An 18,718-nucleotide genomic window follows, 5' to 3' on the forward strand; every position below is an offset into this window, starting at 1 on the left:
CCTAGCAGTGATATTATTCTAATCCCAATCTGTACTCACACAAAAACAATCTCATATTCACCCTTGATGCCCAGATTTTTCCACTAATATTTTTCTTCGCTTAAAGGAACTAGGTTTTTTATAAAATAGCTCATTCCAGGTTTTGGATTAGAGAAAGAGGAAGATATTCTGGAACATCTTGTTGTGTATATAAAGCAAGAATGTTTTCAAAAATGTTTGGGAGAAGTGCTGAAGAGACAATAGAACCATCTTAAAAGGATCTTCACTGGCCAAGATTTAAAGATTTAATTTTAAAAAAAGGAAAATGATTATGGATGATTGAAACTGTGTTAATATATGAAAGTCCACAATGCTTCTCCAAAGGAAAAAAGTTTAGAATTTAGTCATAGATAGTTTGGCTATAAAAGATAGTATGGGGGGCCTGGCTGGCTCAGTTGGTGGAGGGTATGACACTTGATCTCAGGGTTGTGAGTCTGAGCCCCATATCGGGTGTACGGATTGCTTAAAAAAATAAAATCTTTCTTAAAAAGGAGATAGTGCCTGTGATAATACAGATATGTTAATATTTAAAAAGTTGGATAAATACAGAGTTATATGTATGGGTTTTTAAAAAAAAATCTAAAGCATATATTAGTTTATAAAGCACGGGCATGCCTTTTCTCTAATTGCAACAGTAGGGAAGGTTGAATAGAAGAAACTGGGAATCAGCCAAGCAGTCCTGGAAAAAAATATTAACTATACCAAGAACAGAAAGAACTGCTCCACATCATTTGTCACATGTAACAAGTGGGTAGAAAGGAGATTCAACATTTAATCAGGACTGGGGTAGCAAAATGATCAAGCAGAAAGTGAATTGCATAGTGTTTTTCACGATGATAATTTGCCAAATGTCCTGCAGATAGCTAATTGCGTAGATTCCCTCCCTGTCTCATGAAAGGTGAAAAATTTCAATGATCCTATTAATTGTAACAAATTAATGAGACAAAATCAGTTTGCAAAAGTGAACAATCTAGCTCATTATATAATGATAAGAAACTGGATTCTGTAAGCTGGCCACATGAAACCTAAAAAATACATCATTTCTGGAGAGGCATTAGGTTGCATCCTGTGAATGGCAAGGATTTAAAAAGTTTTATCAATGTATGAAAGGAGAACCAGCCAGGAGGTACAACCAAGCCTATGACCCAACTAAGATTAAACTGGTTGAAACCCCAGCTGGTCATAAATAACGTGCTTTTTCTTGTGGTTTTATATCTAGGATGAACTAGAATCAAGTCTCTATAATATTACTGTACCCCAGGGCTGCCACCGGTCCTTTGACATCTTTGCACCAATAAGAAAAAGACTTCTTTTCCTCTAGGTAGCCCCTGGAAAGATGGCTTTTAAAAGCAGAGGGAGAGCTGTATTTCAGGCCTCGCTTTGGTCAGGCACCTTCGTGCAAAGTACAACCTGCACAGGCCTGCTGCCCCCTTAGGAAAGTTGAAGAAGTAAATGTGGTAAAATTACTGCCACCCCAGAAAGGTATAAGTATAGGGATAACAAAGACATTAATTTCAACCTGTGGTAATAGTACTTTAGTAGCAATTTAAGTATCAATTTTGTCATTACTGTGAGATTTTGTGCCTATTGTTTGCTTCTAAATATAGACCTAATAATTTCAATTAAATTTTTCAAACTATGTTGATAAAATAAGGCTTGTGATCAATGCTTAAATGTCAGGGAAATTTTTAGTTGTAAAGTTTAAACATTTTGATTCCCTGGCTCTGTTCAGTGTTTAGAGGAATTTTATTTCGTAGATATGAAAGATGAATAACTTGAGCATTAAGGAAAGTATAAATTGCAGCATTCCTCTTTTCACGCGTGTCCCTTAGAGCCTAGACATTTAAGCTCAAAGCAGTAATAGGTAGAGGAAATGGAAATAAAGCCACAACGAGAGGGAAAGAAAAATATTAAGAGAAGGAGGACAGAAAGATGATATTCAAGGCAGAGAAAGGGAGACGACAAATAAAGTGTAAGGGACAAAGGTCTAGAGGAGAGAGCAGAGGAATTCAGGGGGCTCTGAAGTGTTAATGCGCGTAAGCTGCTTATTTCATACATGGTTTTTACCTCTTTTCCCTGATTTTTACTATCTGGTTTACTTTTCAACTGTTTTTTTTTAAAAAAAAACAAAAACGACTTCCTTTAGAGAAACTGTTGACTAAAAAAATAAAACCAAGGCATGCACTGGAACAAAAGTTTCCAAGAGCCCTGAGAGTCTTCCCAAAATTTACTTTACCCTTGGAATGTCTCGCTACCTCCATGATTAGCCCTTTGAGCCCAGACAAGAGTATCTGACCTCTTCCTTTACATCATATAGCACAGATGAAACCAGGTTGGAGTATTAAAATTAGGCTTTCCTAAAGACAAAGGATCTATAGGAACTATACCCAAAGAATAATATGAAATCCAATAATCTGGTGTATAAAACCTGACTTGTTCTCTTCTGGGGATCCATTCCAGCTCCCTGTCCCTTTGTGGCCGGCACCAGCTTAGCACCCATCATCCAGGTGGCCACAGCTGAAAGGCTATCTTTCTTAATGTACAGAATCCAGGGTCTTACATGAGGCCTAAAAAGTATAGGCCTAAAAAATTTTAAACTACATATCACATAACTCTAACGTTCACCCAAGAGATACACACAGACGATATAGGCGTCTTCCATCAAGGGCCCCTCTGAGTTGACTACCAGTTAGCTGGCCCCTGGAGGGTAAATTAATCTCCAGGACACTGTGATATTATCTCCAGATTACCAACCTTTAGGCCTTGGGACATATTTAAAAGAGGACTAGGCATTAGGAGTTCAAGGGATTTAGTCCCTGACTCATTCCGTGACCCTTAGGTAAGTTATTTTATCTTTAGAGGCTTTATTTACATCATAGGTAAAATAGAACTTATCTCTACTTTAAACGATTAGGGTAAGAATAAAATGAGTTAGATGAAAAAGTGCTTTGAGAAAGTATAAACTCTTACCAAAACAATTTTTAAAAATTTTTGTTATTTTTTGAAACTCTTACAAAAACAAAAGAACTACATCATTCCAGAGTCTCCAGAATCTTTGCTTGCTCTTCTCCACCAACTGTTGCCAGGCCATTCTCTTCCCCTGATCTTGAACCCAGCTTCAATTTGCAGACCAGAGGATTTGAATTAAGGGCCCTCTAAGATCTGTCACAGATCTGGAAGTATAGGATTCCCATTCATCCAATGAATATGAGCACTTACTATGTAACCCGTTGGAAACCCAAAACAGTAAAATCCAGCAAAAATGATGAAAAACCAAGCAATCACTAATATTGGAATGTCATATGAAAAGTTTATACAGATTTCCCTCAACTTACAAGGGGATTATACCACCTGCATAAAGTTTTGGAAGCATTCTTCTAGATATTCCTTCTGTCCAATTTTGTTACCAATTATAAAACATTTATCAAACACGCTGAAAAATACTGGTCAGAGGCTGTAAGGATACAGAGAAGTGTAAGGTTATTGCGGTGGTCTAAAGACCTACAATCTAGGGGTGCCTGGGTGGCTGGGCGGCTCAGTCCTTAAGCGCCTGCCTTCTGCCCGGTGCCTGATCCCGGAGTGCTGGGATCCAGACCGACTTCCAGCTTCCTGCTCAGCAGGGAGCCTGCTTCTTCCTCTCCCACTCCCCCTGCTTGTGTTCCTTATTTCGCTGGCTGTCTCTCTCTATGTCAAATAAATAAATAAAATATTAAAAAAAAAATAAAATAGGGGCGCCTGGGTGGCACAGCAGTTAAGCGTCTGCCTTCGGCTCAGGGCATGATCCTGGCGTTATGGGATCGAGCCCCACATCAGGCTCTTCTGCTATGAGCCTGCTTCTTCCTCTCCCACTCCCCCTGCTTGTGTTCCCTCTCTCGCTGGCTGTCTCTTCTATCGAATAAATACATAAAATCTTTTAAAAAAATAAATAAATAAAATAAAATAAAGACCTACAATCTAGTGTGGCAGGTTGTATGGATGATGTTAAAACTTTGGCCTTGCCATCCCTGGACTGGAGTTCAAATTCTCTTAACTTACTGTATGATGTTTCACAAGTACTTTTTGCCTTTCTAAGCTTGTCTCCTCTCCGATGAAATGGGGATAAAAGATAGTACCCATTCCTTAGGGTTGTTGTGAAGTTCAGAAGACAATTTATGTAAAGAACAGTTTCTGCCCCAAAAGTGCTTGATAAAATAACCACGATATTTTGTGTGTGAGCGCAGTGCGGAGAGATGATGAGAGTTACACATTTCCGTAACACACAGCTAGCAAAATACGCTATATGTTGCAGAGCGGTTTCACTTTCTCCCTTTAGAGACTCAAGCTTCCTCCTTTGCTTCCTCCTCAGTGTCAGGCACCGCTTCGTGATCCCAAAGTCTCACAACCCTTCAAGTATAAAGACAGTAACATTTCCAATACACAATTACGAGTTTAGGGGGAACTCTATATACTAAGGGGCCAATTTCAATCAGTAAATCACTCCCCTAATTTTCACCCTCTTTACCGTGGCTAATGAACAGCGTTGGTGACCCGAGTAAACGAAAAAAACTAAGTCATATTTCGCCAAATATAATTTAAATGTGGACTGATTTTCTTATAATTGCTAAGAATGAAACCCCTATAACGTACTTTGAAATCTTAAAAAAATTACATTATGTTGGGCTTGAAATAAAACAGCTACATCCCCAAGGTCAGTGGCTGAGGAGGCATCAGTGGCCTTGGTTTCTAGATTCTTTCTCCCGCCCCCATCCCCTTTGCCAAATTCAGCCTAGATCAAGCACGGCCACCGCTGCCTTCGGGGCAAGGTGCGGGGGCGAGTAAGGAGCAGGGTGGGGGAGGTGGGGCTGAAACGGAACTTCATTGTTCGCGGGACCGACTCTTCCCGAAAGAGCCCGTTGGCTGCGCCTGCGCAGTGCGCGCTCTTTGTGCGGGGCTGCAGCAAGCTGGTTGTTTGTGTGTGTCTCTCGGAGGCGGTGGAAGGAGCGCCGGAGGGGTGTGGCCTGTTCAGTCGCATCCTGATTGGGCTCTTGGAGGGAGGTGGGCGGGCATAGGGCGGAGCTTCTGATAACAACACTCGGCGCTGAGGCTGAAGCTATTTGTTGCTGCGCCGCCACCGCCCGAACCATGGTCCGCGCTCCACTCGGGCTCTCTTAGCAGCAGCCGCCGCCGCCGCCCTGTGATCGCTGGCTTCACTTCCTCCTTTTCTTCTTGCTGAGCCACTTTCCTCCTAGAGCTATGACCGTCGTCTCCGTCCCGCAGCGGGAGCCACTTGTCCTGGGCGGCCGCCTTGCGCCTCTGGGCTTTTCCGCCCGTGGTTACTTCGGGGCCCTCCCGATGGTGACCACGGCCCCGCCGCCTTTACCCCGAATCCCGGACCCCCGGGCACTGCCCCCCACCCTTTTCCTCCCTCACTTCCTAGGGGGAGACGGTCCCTGCCTGACCCCGCAGCCTCGCGCCCCTGCACCTCTGTCCAGCTGTAGTCTAGCTACGGCGGGAGGCACCCCTCGGGCAGCGCCAAAGAAGCGGCGAAAGAAGAGGGTGCGGGCCAGCCCGGCGGGGCAGCTGCCCAGCCGCTTCCATCAGTACCAGCAGCACCGGCCGAGCCTCGAGGGCGGGCGGAGCCCCGCGAGTGGTCGGAGCGGAGCGCAGGAAGTCCCGGACCAGGCGGCCAATTTGGCCCCGGGTCCTGCGGCCGCAACCCAAACTGAGGAAGCGAGCCCTTTCCCTGGCCAGCTGCCGCCCGCGGCGCCCGGCCAACCCTCGTTCAGAAGAGAGGTAAGGGTCGCGAGGGGGACGTGGGGACTGTGGAGGAGTTCTGGCCCTTAGACGGCTACGGACGGGCTCTGGAATTTGGGGCCCTGCACTGAGGGGTCGGGAAGGGGGGGGCCGGGGTGAGGGGCGGCTGTTTACTCGGGAGGGAAGTTTCCGTGACGCCCGCTCTGTTCTAGCCGGGGGAAGAAAGGGGAGGGGGAAGGCATGCGCTGGCGCTGCTGATTGGCTCCCGGGAGCCAGCCAATGAGAGGGGTGGCTGCGCCCCAGCAACAGCCCCGATTTAGAAGGCTGGCGCTGTTCCAGGGGGTTTCGGTGTTCGGGCGCGCGGTGGGGTGGGGGATGGAAGGGGCCCGCGGGAGGCTGACGTCAGCGCGCGCTACGTGCGCAGCGCTCGGCCGCTCATGAAGGAGGTGAGGCCGTGTGGCCGTGGTAGGGGAAGGGGTGGGCGACCGCTTTCAGCTACTTTACCGTTGGTAGCTCCAAGACTAGTCGGGGGCGCGCGTGCACGCGCCCACCGCCCTGTTGTGGGCTTTGGAGTGGGCCACAAGCGGCTCGATTCCCTTTGGCTGGCTTTTTGCTGAGATGAGAGGTGCTCCGTGTGCCCAGCTGGGTTTCTGCCCTCGCTGGCCAACCTGCTTAGCTCTACTTTAACTTTAAAAGTTGGCAGGAGCGGTGGCAGTTCTCTTTGAAACGATAGTTTTTGCGAGCTAGTCTATTAGTTGAATGGAATTGTTTACACTCTTATGTTGTAGTGGGCTTTATTAGTGGAAAGTAGTTTTGTGTCCAGAATGATGAAACTTTGAAAAGTTGTAAGTTGAATTGACGTTAAGCCACCCAATTGCCATGCTGTTGGGTTAGGATAAAATTAAAACTTAAACGAGATTAAATCGTTAAAATGATTTGAAATTAAGCTCTATAGCAAAATAAAACCTTGCAATTCCAAAGACTTTTTCTGTCTCATGAGAAATGAAAGTAAGTGGGGCCCCTCGGTGGCTCAGTCGGTTGAGCTTCCGCCTTCGGCTCGTCATCATCATCCCGGAGTCCTGGGATGCAGTCCCCGCGTTGGACTCTGCTCCGCGGGGAGTCTGCTCTCTCCCTGCTTGTGTTCTTTCTCTGACAAATAGATAAATAAAGTCTTTAAAAAAAAGAAGTGGGGTCCTAGGTGGCTCAGTCGGTTGAGCGTCTGCCTTAGGCTCAAGTAATGATGCCACAGTCCTAGGATCCAGTCTCGGCGTAGGGCTCCTTGCTCCTCGGGGAGTCTGCTGCTTCCTTTGCCACCCCCCCTTGTTGCTCGCTCTCGCAAAAGTAAATAAAATCTAAAAAAGTAAAACGACGAATTTTTTAAAAAGAAATGAAATAAGTTGCAGCCATTTCTTGTTGGGAGAATATTGGACAGATTTGCAGGTTCTCTCTTGCTGTGCCCTTGGGAAAAAATCAGATTTGACTTCCGTGATTACGTATATTAGATTGAAGTTTTAAAATTCCATAGCCTTGAAATATTAGTGATACGCTAATAGCCTGCTTTTGTACTACTTGTTTCCTGGTTAGCAAGTAATAATTTTGTAGAACTGTTAAAACGGGGAACTCTGGCAGTTACATGGAATGTTACCTTGTGCCCTATCTTTGTATTTTTGTATCCCGCTTCCCTACCATATTACAAGTGTTGGAAGGGCAGTGATCTAATGAAGTACTTTATGCTTTTCCATCCGGTCCATGGCTTCCTGTGATCACTTGAGTTAGGACAGTGATTAGGATTGGTGTGGCAAAGTACTGAAGCAGTTGTTAACCCAGGAAGTAGGGGCACGTGGAAACAATTTTCTGATTATATTTTTACTATAAATATATGTAACTGGGAAAGATTATTTTAAAAAAGTGATTAGTATTTAAATTTTTAATATTTAAATTTCTGAAATTTTGTTTTCAGAAACTGGGAGATAATTTTTCTGTGTACTTAGTAATTATTATCAAAACACTTTCTCACTTAAAATCTGGTTCCTGCTAATCAAATTTTTATCTGGAATAATTTTAAAAGGACTTGAGTAAAAGATGAATAGTAATCTATGAATAGTTTTTATTTTTAACCAGACTCAGCCAATCAAAATGAAAGCATGTGAAGATTTCTTAGACACACCCTAATGTAGTCCCTGACACCTTTAGTTTGTGTGTGTTTGGAAGGCAGCTCATTACTCTTCCTTAACATTTGCAGAAAGATGAACTTGGGTTACTCTGGGTTTTCCCCTTTGACACTTTAGAACTGACTCCCTACGTTGCATATTGGCGATGGTTATGATTTTATTTTTAGTAGTAAACTTAGATGTGTGCTTATTTGATAAGTGCAGGGAGCACATACATGTTTAATCAGGACCGTAAACTGAAGTCCCAGAGAAGAAAACATTAAATACATGGTGTGAGGTTTGTGACTAATTTTTATCATGAGACTGTATTCACTTTTATGTTCCTTGTCTTTGTAGGTTTTAAAATCAAAGATGGGAAAATCGGAGAAAATTGCCATTCCCCACGGCCAGCTTGTTCATGGTATACACTTGTGTGAACAACCAAAGATAAACAGACAGAAAAGCAAATATAACTTACCACTAACCAAGATCACCTCTGCAAAAAGAAATGAAAATAACTTTTGGCAGGATTCTGTTTCATCTGATTTAATCCAGAAGCAGGAAAAAAAGCCTTTTAAAAATACTGAGAACATTAAAAATATGCATTTGAAGAAATCAGCATTTCTAACTGAAGTGAACCAAAAGGAAAATTATGCTGGGGCAAAGTTTAGTGATCCACCTTCTCCTAGTGTTCTTCCAAAGCCGCCTAGTCACTGGATGGGAAGCACTATTGAAAATTCCAACCAAAATAGGGAGTTGATGGCAGTACACTTAAAAACTCTCCTAAAAGTTCAAACTTAGATCTCAGATTGCAGTATGTCTGTAAAACAGTTTTTTCAAAATCCCTGGACTCTTGAAAATTGGTACAGAAATGGAAATTGCCTTGTAACATACAAGTGCAAAAGATGAGTTTAAAAAATTATAAACAACTTGTATTATATTTTATATTTTGTAAATACTGTATACCATGTATTATGTGTATATTGTTCATACTTGAGAGGTACATTATAGTTTTGTTATGAAAGTATGTATTTTGCCCTACCCAAATGGTAGGTGTTTTGTATATATACAATGGAGAAATTTTAAGTGTGCTAAGGCACATGGAAGACCGATTTATTTGCACAAGGTACTGAGATTTTTTTTAAAGAAACAGCTATCTAATCTCAAGGTGAAGATCTAAATGTGAACAGTTTACTAATGCACTACTGAAGTTTAAATCTGTGGCACAATCATTGTAAACATGGGCTTTGTCTGTGTTTGGCTAAATTGATTTCTGCCTTCTAATCTGTAATTACTGGAAAACTCCTATTCCCATTTTTACCAAACTTAATTTCTGGTTTTTGGTTTATCCATTCAAATTTAAAATACCTCTAATTTTAATGCCAACAAAATTGGTTGTAATCAAATTTTTAAATAATAATATAATAATTTGGCCCCCCCTTTTATACTAGTCTTGACTCTTTGTGTGTGTCTTTCATGTTTGAATGCGTGACTAGGAGATGGATCTTAACTGTTCCATTTTACTGTCTTAGTATTATACTAATTGTCTTTCCTCCGAAATTTAGAGGGTCCAATAATGTAATGCTGCTACCTCTAAGGGGAGGAATTCCCCATTTTAACAATGGAAATGGTTGTGGTCAAAAGTACAACCGATAAGTTTATAACTTACAGTATACTTTTATACATGAACTGTTCCATAAGTACTATTTGACTTACCCTATAATTTCAATGAAAGAAAATGGCACTTGGTTTGGTTTACTAAATTTGTATTCATTTTGAATGGTGGTTCTTGAAACAAAGCAAGCATAATTTAGCTAAAGTAGTAGGTGAAGATTTGGAAGTCTAGACCTTTGCTAAAAGGTAAATATGGCAGCTTATGTATTTTTACTTTAAAATTCAAACTTTGTTCTAAGATTCTAAAGCACTAGTTTTCCCTGTATGGTTTTTAGTTCTACAAAGCTGAAGTTTATCTTGCAACGAAAGGAGAGGTTTTTTTGAGTAGACAGGCACTTGACATATGAAAAGGGTATTCAGGGGGTACAAATGATTCTCTTAAGGTGAAATAGATGAGAAAGGTGCTACCATCCTTCCAAGAAAAGATAAATGGAAGAGTCTCTGTCTTGCACATTTGGGTTCATAGAGGCGGGGAGACTTTTGGGCTGTGCAGAGGTGGGTGGTATGGGCACAACCTTAGAGTCGTTACTGATGAGCTGTGCCAGGAGGGCATGAAAACGGACACGGCCACCGCAAAATCTGAGCTCGTTCAGGGGCCTGCAGTCTGGTTTACACGGCACACGCATAACCCAGCCAGACCTTTGGCCCTGGCTATAAAATGCTGCTTTCTTGTATGTGTGTAGAGAAAGCTATACTTAATACATAGAAGTTACATATAGCTTGCTTTAAAAAATGCATTTAGAGAAACTTTCAACAAAATACAGTAAGCTTTCGACCTTTCAGAATTTTGTAAGGTTTTCTAAGTAAAGGAAATAGATTATAAAATAATCAGTTATGGTTTGACGAGTGAACAAAATTGTCTGAACTACACTACAGATGATACAGTGAAAAGGTATTAGCAAACTTAGAAGTTCAGTAGTTTTGGTATTACAGTAAAATACTATTTAGCAGCCTTAGTCCCTTTGGATTGCTGTAACAATACTAAAGACTGGTTTGGTTTCTCACAGTTCGTTGTCCAGGAAGTCCAAGATAAGGCACCAGCCGATTTGGTATCTGAGAGCCCACTTCATTGTTCATAGATGGGAAGTCTGAGTCACATGGCAGGAAGGTTGAGGGAGCTTTCTTGGGCCCCTTTGGTAAGGATATTAATTCCATTCATGAGGGTTCTGCCCTTATGTCCTAATCCCTTCCCAAGGTCTCCACCTTGTAATATCATTAATTATAGATTAGGTTTCAACATAATTTACACTGTAGTGCTGGCCAATCCATTTAACCACCTGTATTTTTCTCCTACTGAAGTCTTCACCGAAACACTTTTCCTCCAGTGTTCCTGTAACTGGTTTTGTAAAAAGCAAACACTTTGCAGTCACCAGCTTCAGGTATACATTTTAACTAGTAGTCTGGTAAAGGGGGCTCATAATTGCAAAGGGATGAAAGGTTTTTATGAGTGGAAATTAAGTTCTATAGTGAAGTGCCATTGCATATATTGGCATGTGAGGTATTTTATACTAAAGTGGCTTTTAGGTAAGTGTACAGTTTGATAACGTCAACTCCTAACACTGATAAAGTGACACATATGCTGATACAACACCATAGAGCTTTTATTTGCATTAATCTTGGTGCTAAGTATTTTAGTGTCCTTGTAGGCAGATAAAGGAAAAAGAAGGTAATAGAACATCAAATCGCACTATTAAAAGATTGACAGGAACAATTCTTTTCAAACTTAAAGTGGTTTGTAAGATAAAATACAAATTTTAAGATGGTTTATGTAGTTTATAAGTTAAAAAATGAAAATGTATTAGGCAAGTAGTCTATATTTTATCTGGGCCAGCATTCAGGTTTTAGGTTTTTGTTTTTAAGATTTTATTTGAGAGCGTGAGGGGAGGGGAGAGGGAGAGGGAGAAGCAGGCTCCCCGCTGAACAAGGAGCTGATCCCAGAACCCTGGGATCATGACCTGAGCTGAAAGCAGACGCTTAACGGACTGAGCCACCCAGGTGCCTCAGCGTTCAGGCTTTTAGGCATGTAGTTGACCTTTGAATAACATGTGTTTGAAATGTGTTGGTCCACTTACACATGAATTTATATAGTACAGTACTGTATTTTTTCATTTTTTTCTCCAGCTCACTTTATTGTAAGAATACAGAATATAGTATATAGAAAATATGTTAATTGACTTACCAGGCTCCTGGTCAGCAGACTATTAATAGTTAAGTTGTGGGGGAATCAAATGTTAACATGTGGATTTTTGCACAGGAGTTGGTACCCCGAAACCCCATGTTATTCAGGGGTCAACTGGACTACGTAATCACCCCTTCATAATATTTATATAAATAGTGCTATACAAATGTGGGACTTAAATGGGATCCATTCGTGCCACACTTGGGGAAAACCATTTTTATTTTTCTTACATGTGATTTCAAACTATCTAAAAAGCCCATGTTACTTGCTTTTGTCATTACCTGCTCTCTGTGAAAGTCCTAACTCAACTCTTGGTGTTGAGAAGGAACAAAACCTAGACTCTATCCCTGTGCTTCTCCCCCTCAGCATCAGGCCCCAGGATGGACCTGGGACAGCTGGCAATCCACCCAAGATGGTGAAACTAAGATTGTGTGGAGCTGTGGCTGTGGTAGGCTAGACTCTGGATGCCCTGTCCCTCAATTCCCAGCATGTTCTCAAAAGCATTTAGATGTCTGGGAGAGGGTTTGGGTTGTCCTGGCTCAAAGCCACCCACCTCTGCCTTATTCCTGGTTCTTCCAGAAATGTTGGGGGGGGGGAGATAGTAAATGGCTTGAGATTACAAAAAAGGGGGGCTGCTTTTGAGATTAAGGAGGCCTTTGAGAGGTGGTATAAAGACAAATTTTGAGTGGGGACATGAGTTCTAGAAAAGAAGGGAAGTTTAAGGATGGAAGGGAACTTGATTTGATGTTCACATTTTGTATGAGGCTCCATTCCTGCTCACACAGATGCAAGTACCTTCTTCACAAATAGTTGGGAAAACTCATTTTAGAAGTTCAGACCATAGTTTGAAAATTCCTTCAATATTTAGTCACCATTTTAAATTTTTTCTAGTAATGTGTTGTAAATATGAAAACTAATGGGTTGCCTTAGATCTGACCTCTTTCTCAGTCTGATTCCAGAAAATGGTTCATTCTTGCACAGGTTTGGTAACACATTTCTGTATAAGATTATAAAAATTTCTAACAAACTAATACAGAGTCCCCGTCTTTTAGAAAATAAACTGTCTCAGCACCGCTCCCCTCCCTTGTTTGACATTTCTCAGCTCCTTTGTGACGTTTCCGAGCAGCACGTCTACAGTTTAATGTGTGGGGGCTTATGTGTGAGGTATGTTCAGGAAATACAAAGATAAATGGCAGAGCAGAAAGTTTACAGGTGGCTGAGGAAGAAATGACAGATATACAAGCTTCATTTCCCCTTCCCTACAACAAATGCCTGAAGAGGTGAAAAAAGTAAAGTCGTTTCTTCCAGAAGGTAATGGTGAATTCTGGTGAGTAGAGATTGTCTAGTTGGGAACCTGACACCTTAGAAGTAGCATTGAGTTGGGCCTTAAGGTATTTGACATAGTATTTGATATGTAAAGAGAAGGAAAATATTTGTCAGAGGTCAAAGTCTGTGTAGACAGTGGTGTAAAATAGATGTGGAGTATCCAGTAGCTCAAGACAAGTGCAAAGAACATAAGATATGTTGAAAGGTGTACTGTGGTAATACCCTGAGGGTCTTGAATGTAAGAGTTGCAACTTGATTCTGCAAGCATGCAGAACCATCCAAGGTTTGTGAGCAAGGGAAAGATTTCTGTTTCAAAAGAAATCAGGTGCAAATATGGAGAACAGTTTGGAAAGGGAAAGCTTGAGGAAACAGCATTTGTTGGTAGTTTAAAATCAGAGAAATGAGCCTAAGGACATTGTTGGAGGAAACACCCAGGCATGGACTTACTTGGGAGATGTTTTGAAGGTAGAATTGAGAATTGAGCAACTGGGTGGAGGGTAAGAAAAGAGTTTTTAAATTGGGCAATTAGGAAGACAAAACTAGCAATTAGGGAACTCTGGAGGGGGATCCAAATTACAGAGGAAGGCAGCTTTAATTTGCATGTTGAACGTTGTGGGGTGTGTAGGATAACCACACGGAGTAGAAGACAGGTGAGACCCAGAAGCACGGTTTGGGCAATAGTGCACAGAAGCACTAACTGCAACACGAAAATGGAACTGAAATACTTCGTCTTCATGCAGCCTCTTTCTCTCACAAGGCTGAAAACCTTTACCAGTGCTCTTGACCTCATCCCTTCTGCCTGCTGTGGACTCTAAACTTCACCTGTGACTGTAAATTAGTAGTCGGATTTAAAAGTATTTCCTCTGGAGGCACCTGGGTGGCACGGTCAGTTCAGCACTGACTCTCGGCTTCGCGCGGCTCGTGATCTCAGGGTCGTGAGATCCAGCTCCTTCTCGTGCCCCAGTCCGGGCTCAGCGCTGTGCGGAGCCTGCTGGAGGTTCTCTCGCCCTCTCCCTCTGCCCCTTCCACTCCTGCACGCTCGCTCACTTCTCTCAAATAAATCTTTTTTTAAAAAAAGTTACTTCCTCTGAAACTGTTAAGTGGGGGTTGGTTCTCTACCTACCTGTGAAAGTCTATGTTAGGAGACCGTTCCAATTCGAGTTCTGCATTCCAATAGCAGGGGCCCTATTTGGGGAAGGGAGGAATAAAATATATTTCCTTTTTGTTCGTTCAAGATTTCAACCTAGGTAAAACTCACATTTTGTAACTTTTTAAAAAAGTAATCTCTACCCACGTTGTGAGACTGAACACTCACGACCCCAAGATCAAGACTTGCATGCTCTACTGACCGAGCCAGGGTGCCCCCAGCCTTTTATACTTCTGTTTCTCTTCCTGTGCGTCTCCCGTCTCCTAATGACCCTCCATTATGTTGCTGAACACACTATCCTTTATTTAGAGGTTGGAAGTCTCCCCAGTTCCCATGCCCTCTATGCAGTTGGTACCTGCTTCAGCTATCAAAGGGAATCAAACACACGTACTTAACACTTGCGTGTGGAAAGGCTGATCGTCTCATCTTCCTCCCATATATATTTAAGCTTTTGAAAGACATTGCTGAACTAAATGCATTTTAAAATCACACGCCCGCCTTGCTGAGCGCCTGATCTCTGAGTTAACTCCTCATAGTTGTTCTTTTGTATTTCCTTTTCTCCTGAATCCACAAATCTTTCAAAAACCCCAAAATACAAGTTTGCAACTGGAAAGAGGATGTCTGTGTTGTGAGATGAGATGGCAGGAGTGTGTAAATACAAATCATGTGTAATTCAGAAACTAGTTTTTAAATTAGGAAATTTGAGAGTACATTTTATAGAATGCTATTTATCAACACATAAAAATTTAACCTTTGAAAGAAACTTTCTTGAAAGTTTTAGATAGGATTCTCTGAAGGTATGGGGTAGAGTTTGGTTTTATTTATTTATTTATTTATTTATTTATTTATTTATTTTTCCTAAGGGTTAGGGATCATCTATTTTGTGCTTCAACTAAACCCCTTTTCTTTAAATCAGATTGTTTTGAATTAATCTCTGACCGTTTTCAGATTAAGTTACTTTTCATATCCCTTGCAGTTATCTTGGAATTCTAAATTAAATATGCTGAAATGTATAAGTAATGTTCCTAACACCCAGGAATTGTATTTGTCAAACTTAAACTTGTGCTATACCCCGAAATAGAATTACACCTGAAGGTTTATAAAAGGTGTTGCATTTACTGAGGGTTCATTGCTGAGATCTTAGAATTCATTTTTTAAAGCAGGGTTTATAGTAATGTTCCCTCAGTGTAGAATCGGTGACACAAATTTAAAGTTCCTTCCGTTAGAGAAAAGTTTATCATAGATGATGAGGCACTGATTACAGTCTCTGAATTGAGTAATGGTAGAAAGAACAAACGGGAGGACTGGCAGCAGCACCCTCCGTAGAAAGTCACGCGCCGTCTGCCACAGGAGGCTGCGCGCTCTCTTCAAGCTGCGTCCGGCTAGATCACGTTCTGTGCACGTGTAAGGGCGTAAAAGGTACTGATGAGCGCTAATGGTGAAAACACTGCGTTTCTCTAGTAATTCACAAATAACTTTCATGTATAAGAAAGGATTGAGAAAAGTAATTTTTCCTAATACATAAAGTGGCAGAAAATATGTGGTATTTTATATCTGGTTGTAAAGATAATAGATACCAATGAAATGCCTCCAAAGCTGGTCAGGTATACATAGCTACTCCTAAATCATGACAGAGAGTTCCTTTTTGCTAAAATTAGAGATTAACCTGATTAGTTGTCAAAACCAAATTACAAATGTGTTCTTGGCAGTCAGGAATCTTGAGGAGGGGATGGCAGGTAGAAAGACATTTTGACGACTTTTGATTATTTCCAACATGCAAATGTTTGATTTAAATTGAACTCAAAATTGCCTTCTAACAGGAAGATCTTTAAATAGGAAGATTATTACTATACTGTACTTACGAACATCAAATCATAGAGAGCTTTGGTTCTTTCTATCAAAACCGTGGAGGGGCGCCTGGGTGGCTCAGCTGGTTGGGCGTCTGCCTTCGGCTCAGGTCACGACCGTGGGGTCCTGATATTGAGCCCCTGCGTCAGGCTCCCTGCTCAGCGGGGAACCTGCTTTTCCCTCTCCCTCTGCCTGCCGCTCTCCCTGCTTGTGCGCTCTCTGACAAATAAACAGTCTTAAAAAAACAAAACAAAACCAAACCTTGGAGATCTACAATATTGGGGATCGTCCTGCTGTGAAATAAAGGCTGTCAACGGTTGGAATTACCCTTACTCTTTAAGTGACCTGACATTTATTGCTCTCAAATTTTAGAGTGAAAGGGTTAATATCAAAGATCACATTGCCCTTTTCCATTAGCTTTCCAAGGGTCCTACTCACTGTATACTCCTTAATCATCAGTGTCTATTAAGTTCCTTTAATCTGATGCTTGAGACCAGAACCTAAATTTCAAAAGAAAAAGAGAATTAGGTTCGGGAAAGTTATTCAACTAAGATTTTCTGATGACTCTAGCTAATTGGAATACCCTACTTACAAACACCCAGTTTTCGAAATTTTATTGTTAAATTAAAAATAATTGGAAAATATACGGATATATATGTGATAAAGTGAGTATAATTTACTGTTAATTGTAGAATTTAGGTAGTGGGTATATGGGTGTTCACTGTAAATTTTTTTTTTTTACTAGAGTTTCGTAACAAAATGTTAATAGAATTTGGGAAGATTAAAGTTGTTTTACTAGCTCACTCCAACATTAGATGTAAGTGGAGTACATGCCAATAATTCTAAAAGCTTACATGTAGCATACAACACAAATTATCTTTTGAGGTTGTAAAATGTAAATCTCCTGAATGTTTTCCTTTGCACTTTCAAGTAGTCTGTTAGTTGGTTATCACACTTCTAATAGAACAACTCTAGTTAAAGACTGAAACACCAAAGCCATTGTAAATAAGAACTGGAAGATTAGGGAGAGGAAAATGTATTTAAGCATTGGCTTATTTGGGAAATGTGACAATCAACATTTAATATTAATGTTGACATAAATGTTAATGCTTGAAGAAGCTTTAATTAGGGAGGATAAAGAGGTAGATGGAAACTTACAAAGATTCTGAAGGGTATTTATAATAGCTGCCCATGGTTTGAGAGAAAAGTTAAATTATCTAAAGTGGAACAACTTGAACTTCAAGCAGTGGAAGGAAATGTGTATGTATGACTCCCAGAAGAGAAGAAAGGGGATGGCTGAAGGGCTGGTTAGCACTGAAATGATTAGGGAGTAGGAGGGCTGGGGGTGTAAAACTCTTAACTCTTGGTTGGCTCCTACTCTTTAAAGCCTTTAATGCTGAATTAATACCAGCGGTGCTAATGGAAAGCTAAAAGTGTTTAAAATTAATCCTTAAAAGATGTAGTTCCACTTTCCATGCTAGACATAAATCATATAAAAACCATAACCTTTTAGTCAAAATAGGGTGGACAGAATATGGTCAACAAAACCTCTTAAAGAGTTATATTTGACTACTGACAGGCGGGTCAGACCTCTGTATAAAGTGCTTTTCATATGAGATATTTTAGAATAAAAATTTTTCATCCATCATGTTTTTAAGTGTTTTTTTTAACCCTTGTTTAGTAGATTCAATGCTAAGAGGAGGGAATTACAAAGTAGAAAATACCAAAAATGGTTCGACTTCATATATCCATTAAAAATTGTAAGGAATATCTTAACAAAACTAGAACATTAGTATTTTTAATTCAGCTACATTTAATATTTTAAGGTCAAAATGTGAAGGTTTACTGTCAATGATGAATATCGATGTTTTTCTGTAAGATTCTTATGAAATCGTATAAATATTTCACAATGCCTTAAAGTAAACTTAAATACCATTTCTTCTTATTTTTAAAATAAGATTTCCCAGGAAAGTCTGACCAGTTGTATAGCTTACGTCAATTTTGAAAAAGTCTTCAACAGAATACTTTTCTCAAGTTGTGAAGTATTATTTTCACAAAGCAGATACTACCTGCCTCACCAATGTAACAGGAGTGATTCTTAATCCCCCTTAAAAGTTATTACAATTTATTTACTTAATTTACTATTAAAAGAAATAGGCTATCACTTGGTGCTTGGAAGACTTAAGATTTGATTGATTGATTGATTGATTGATTGATTTAGGGAGAGCCCACATGGGCAGGGGAGGGATGCAGGGAGAGAGGGAGAGAGCCCAACTTGGGGCTTGATCCCAGGACCCTGATACACCACGACCTGAACCGAAATCAAGAGTTGGACACTTAACTGACTGAGCCACCCAGGTACCCTTGGAAGACTATTTTATACTGAGATTTTTCTTGAATCTAAAATCAACTGAACAGCATTTTAAGTCTCTATAATTAGGATAAGCTAAGAAACCTAGAATGTAGTCATTTCTTTAGAAAACAGGTGGTCGTAGCAAAGAATTCTGGTTTTCCTCACTCTCCATGAAGCTCTTTCTAAAAAGTGTATAGTACTTAGGCGTTAAGTTCATAGAATTAGGAACTAGAGAGGTAGTCATTTTGCTTTGTGTTTCAATTACACTC

At 40.7% G+C, this 18,718-nt stretch overlaps 1 protein-coding gene across 1 annotated transcript; it reads left to right on the forward strand.

Annotated features, from left to right (window-relative positions):
- The first annotated feature begins 5,107 nt into the window (after positions 1-5,107).
- On the forward strand, positions 5,108-9,365 carry PNRC1 (proline rich nuclear receptor coactivator 1). Its single transcript, XM_040627530.1, has 2 exons — positions 5,108-5,811; positions 8,280-9,365. The coding sequence occupies exons 1-2, from the start codon at positions 5,272-5,274 to the stop codon at positions 8,721-8,723; spliced, it is 984 nt and encodes a 327-aa protein (XP_040483464.1). The 5' UTR covers positions 5,108-5,271; the 3' UTR covers positions 8,724-9,365.
- Positions 9,366-18,718: the final 9,353 nt, after the last annotated feature.

This window comes from Ursus maritimus, unplaced genomic scaffold (genome assembly GCF_017311325.1).
Source record: "Ursus maritimus isolate PB19 unplaced genomic scaffold, ASM1731132v1 scaffold_13, whole genome shotgun sequence".
Taxonomy (NCBI): domain Eukaryota; kingdom Metazoa; phylum Chordata; class Mammalia; order Carnivora; family Ursidae; genus Ursus; species Ursus maritimus.

Excerpts from the sequence above, each read along its gene's own strand:
- PNRC1 (XM_040627530.1), top strand. The coding sequence starts at position 5,272 with ATGACCGTCGTCTCCGTCCCGCAGCGGGAGCCACTTGTCCTGGGCGGC. Across the intron at positions 5,812-8,279 it reads AACCCTCGTTCAGAAGAGAG|GTTTTAAAATCAAAGATGGG; the intron begins GTAAGGGTCGCG and ends TTGTCTTTGTAG.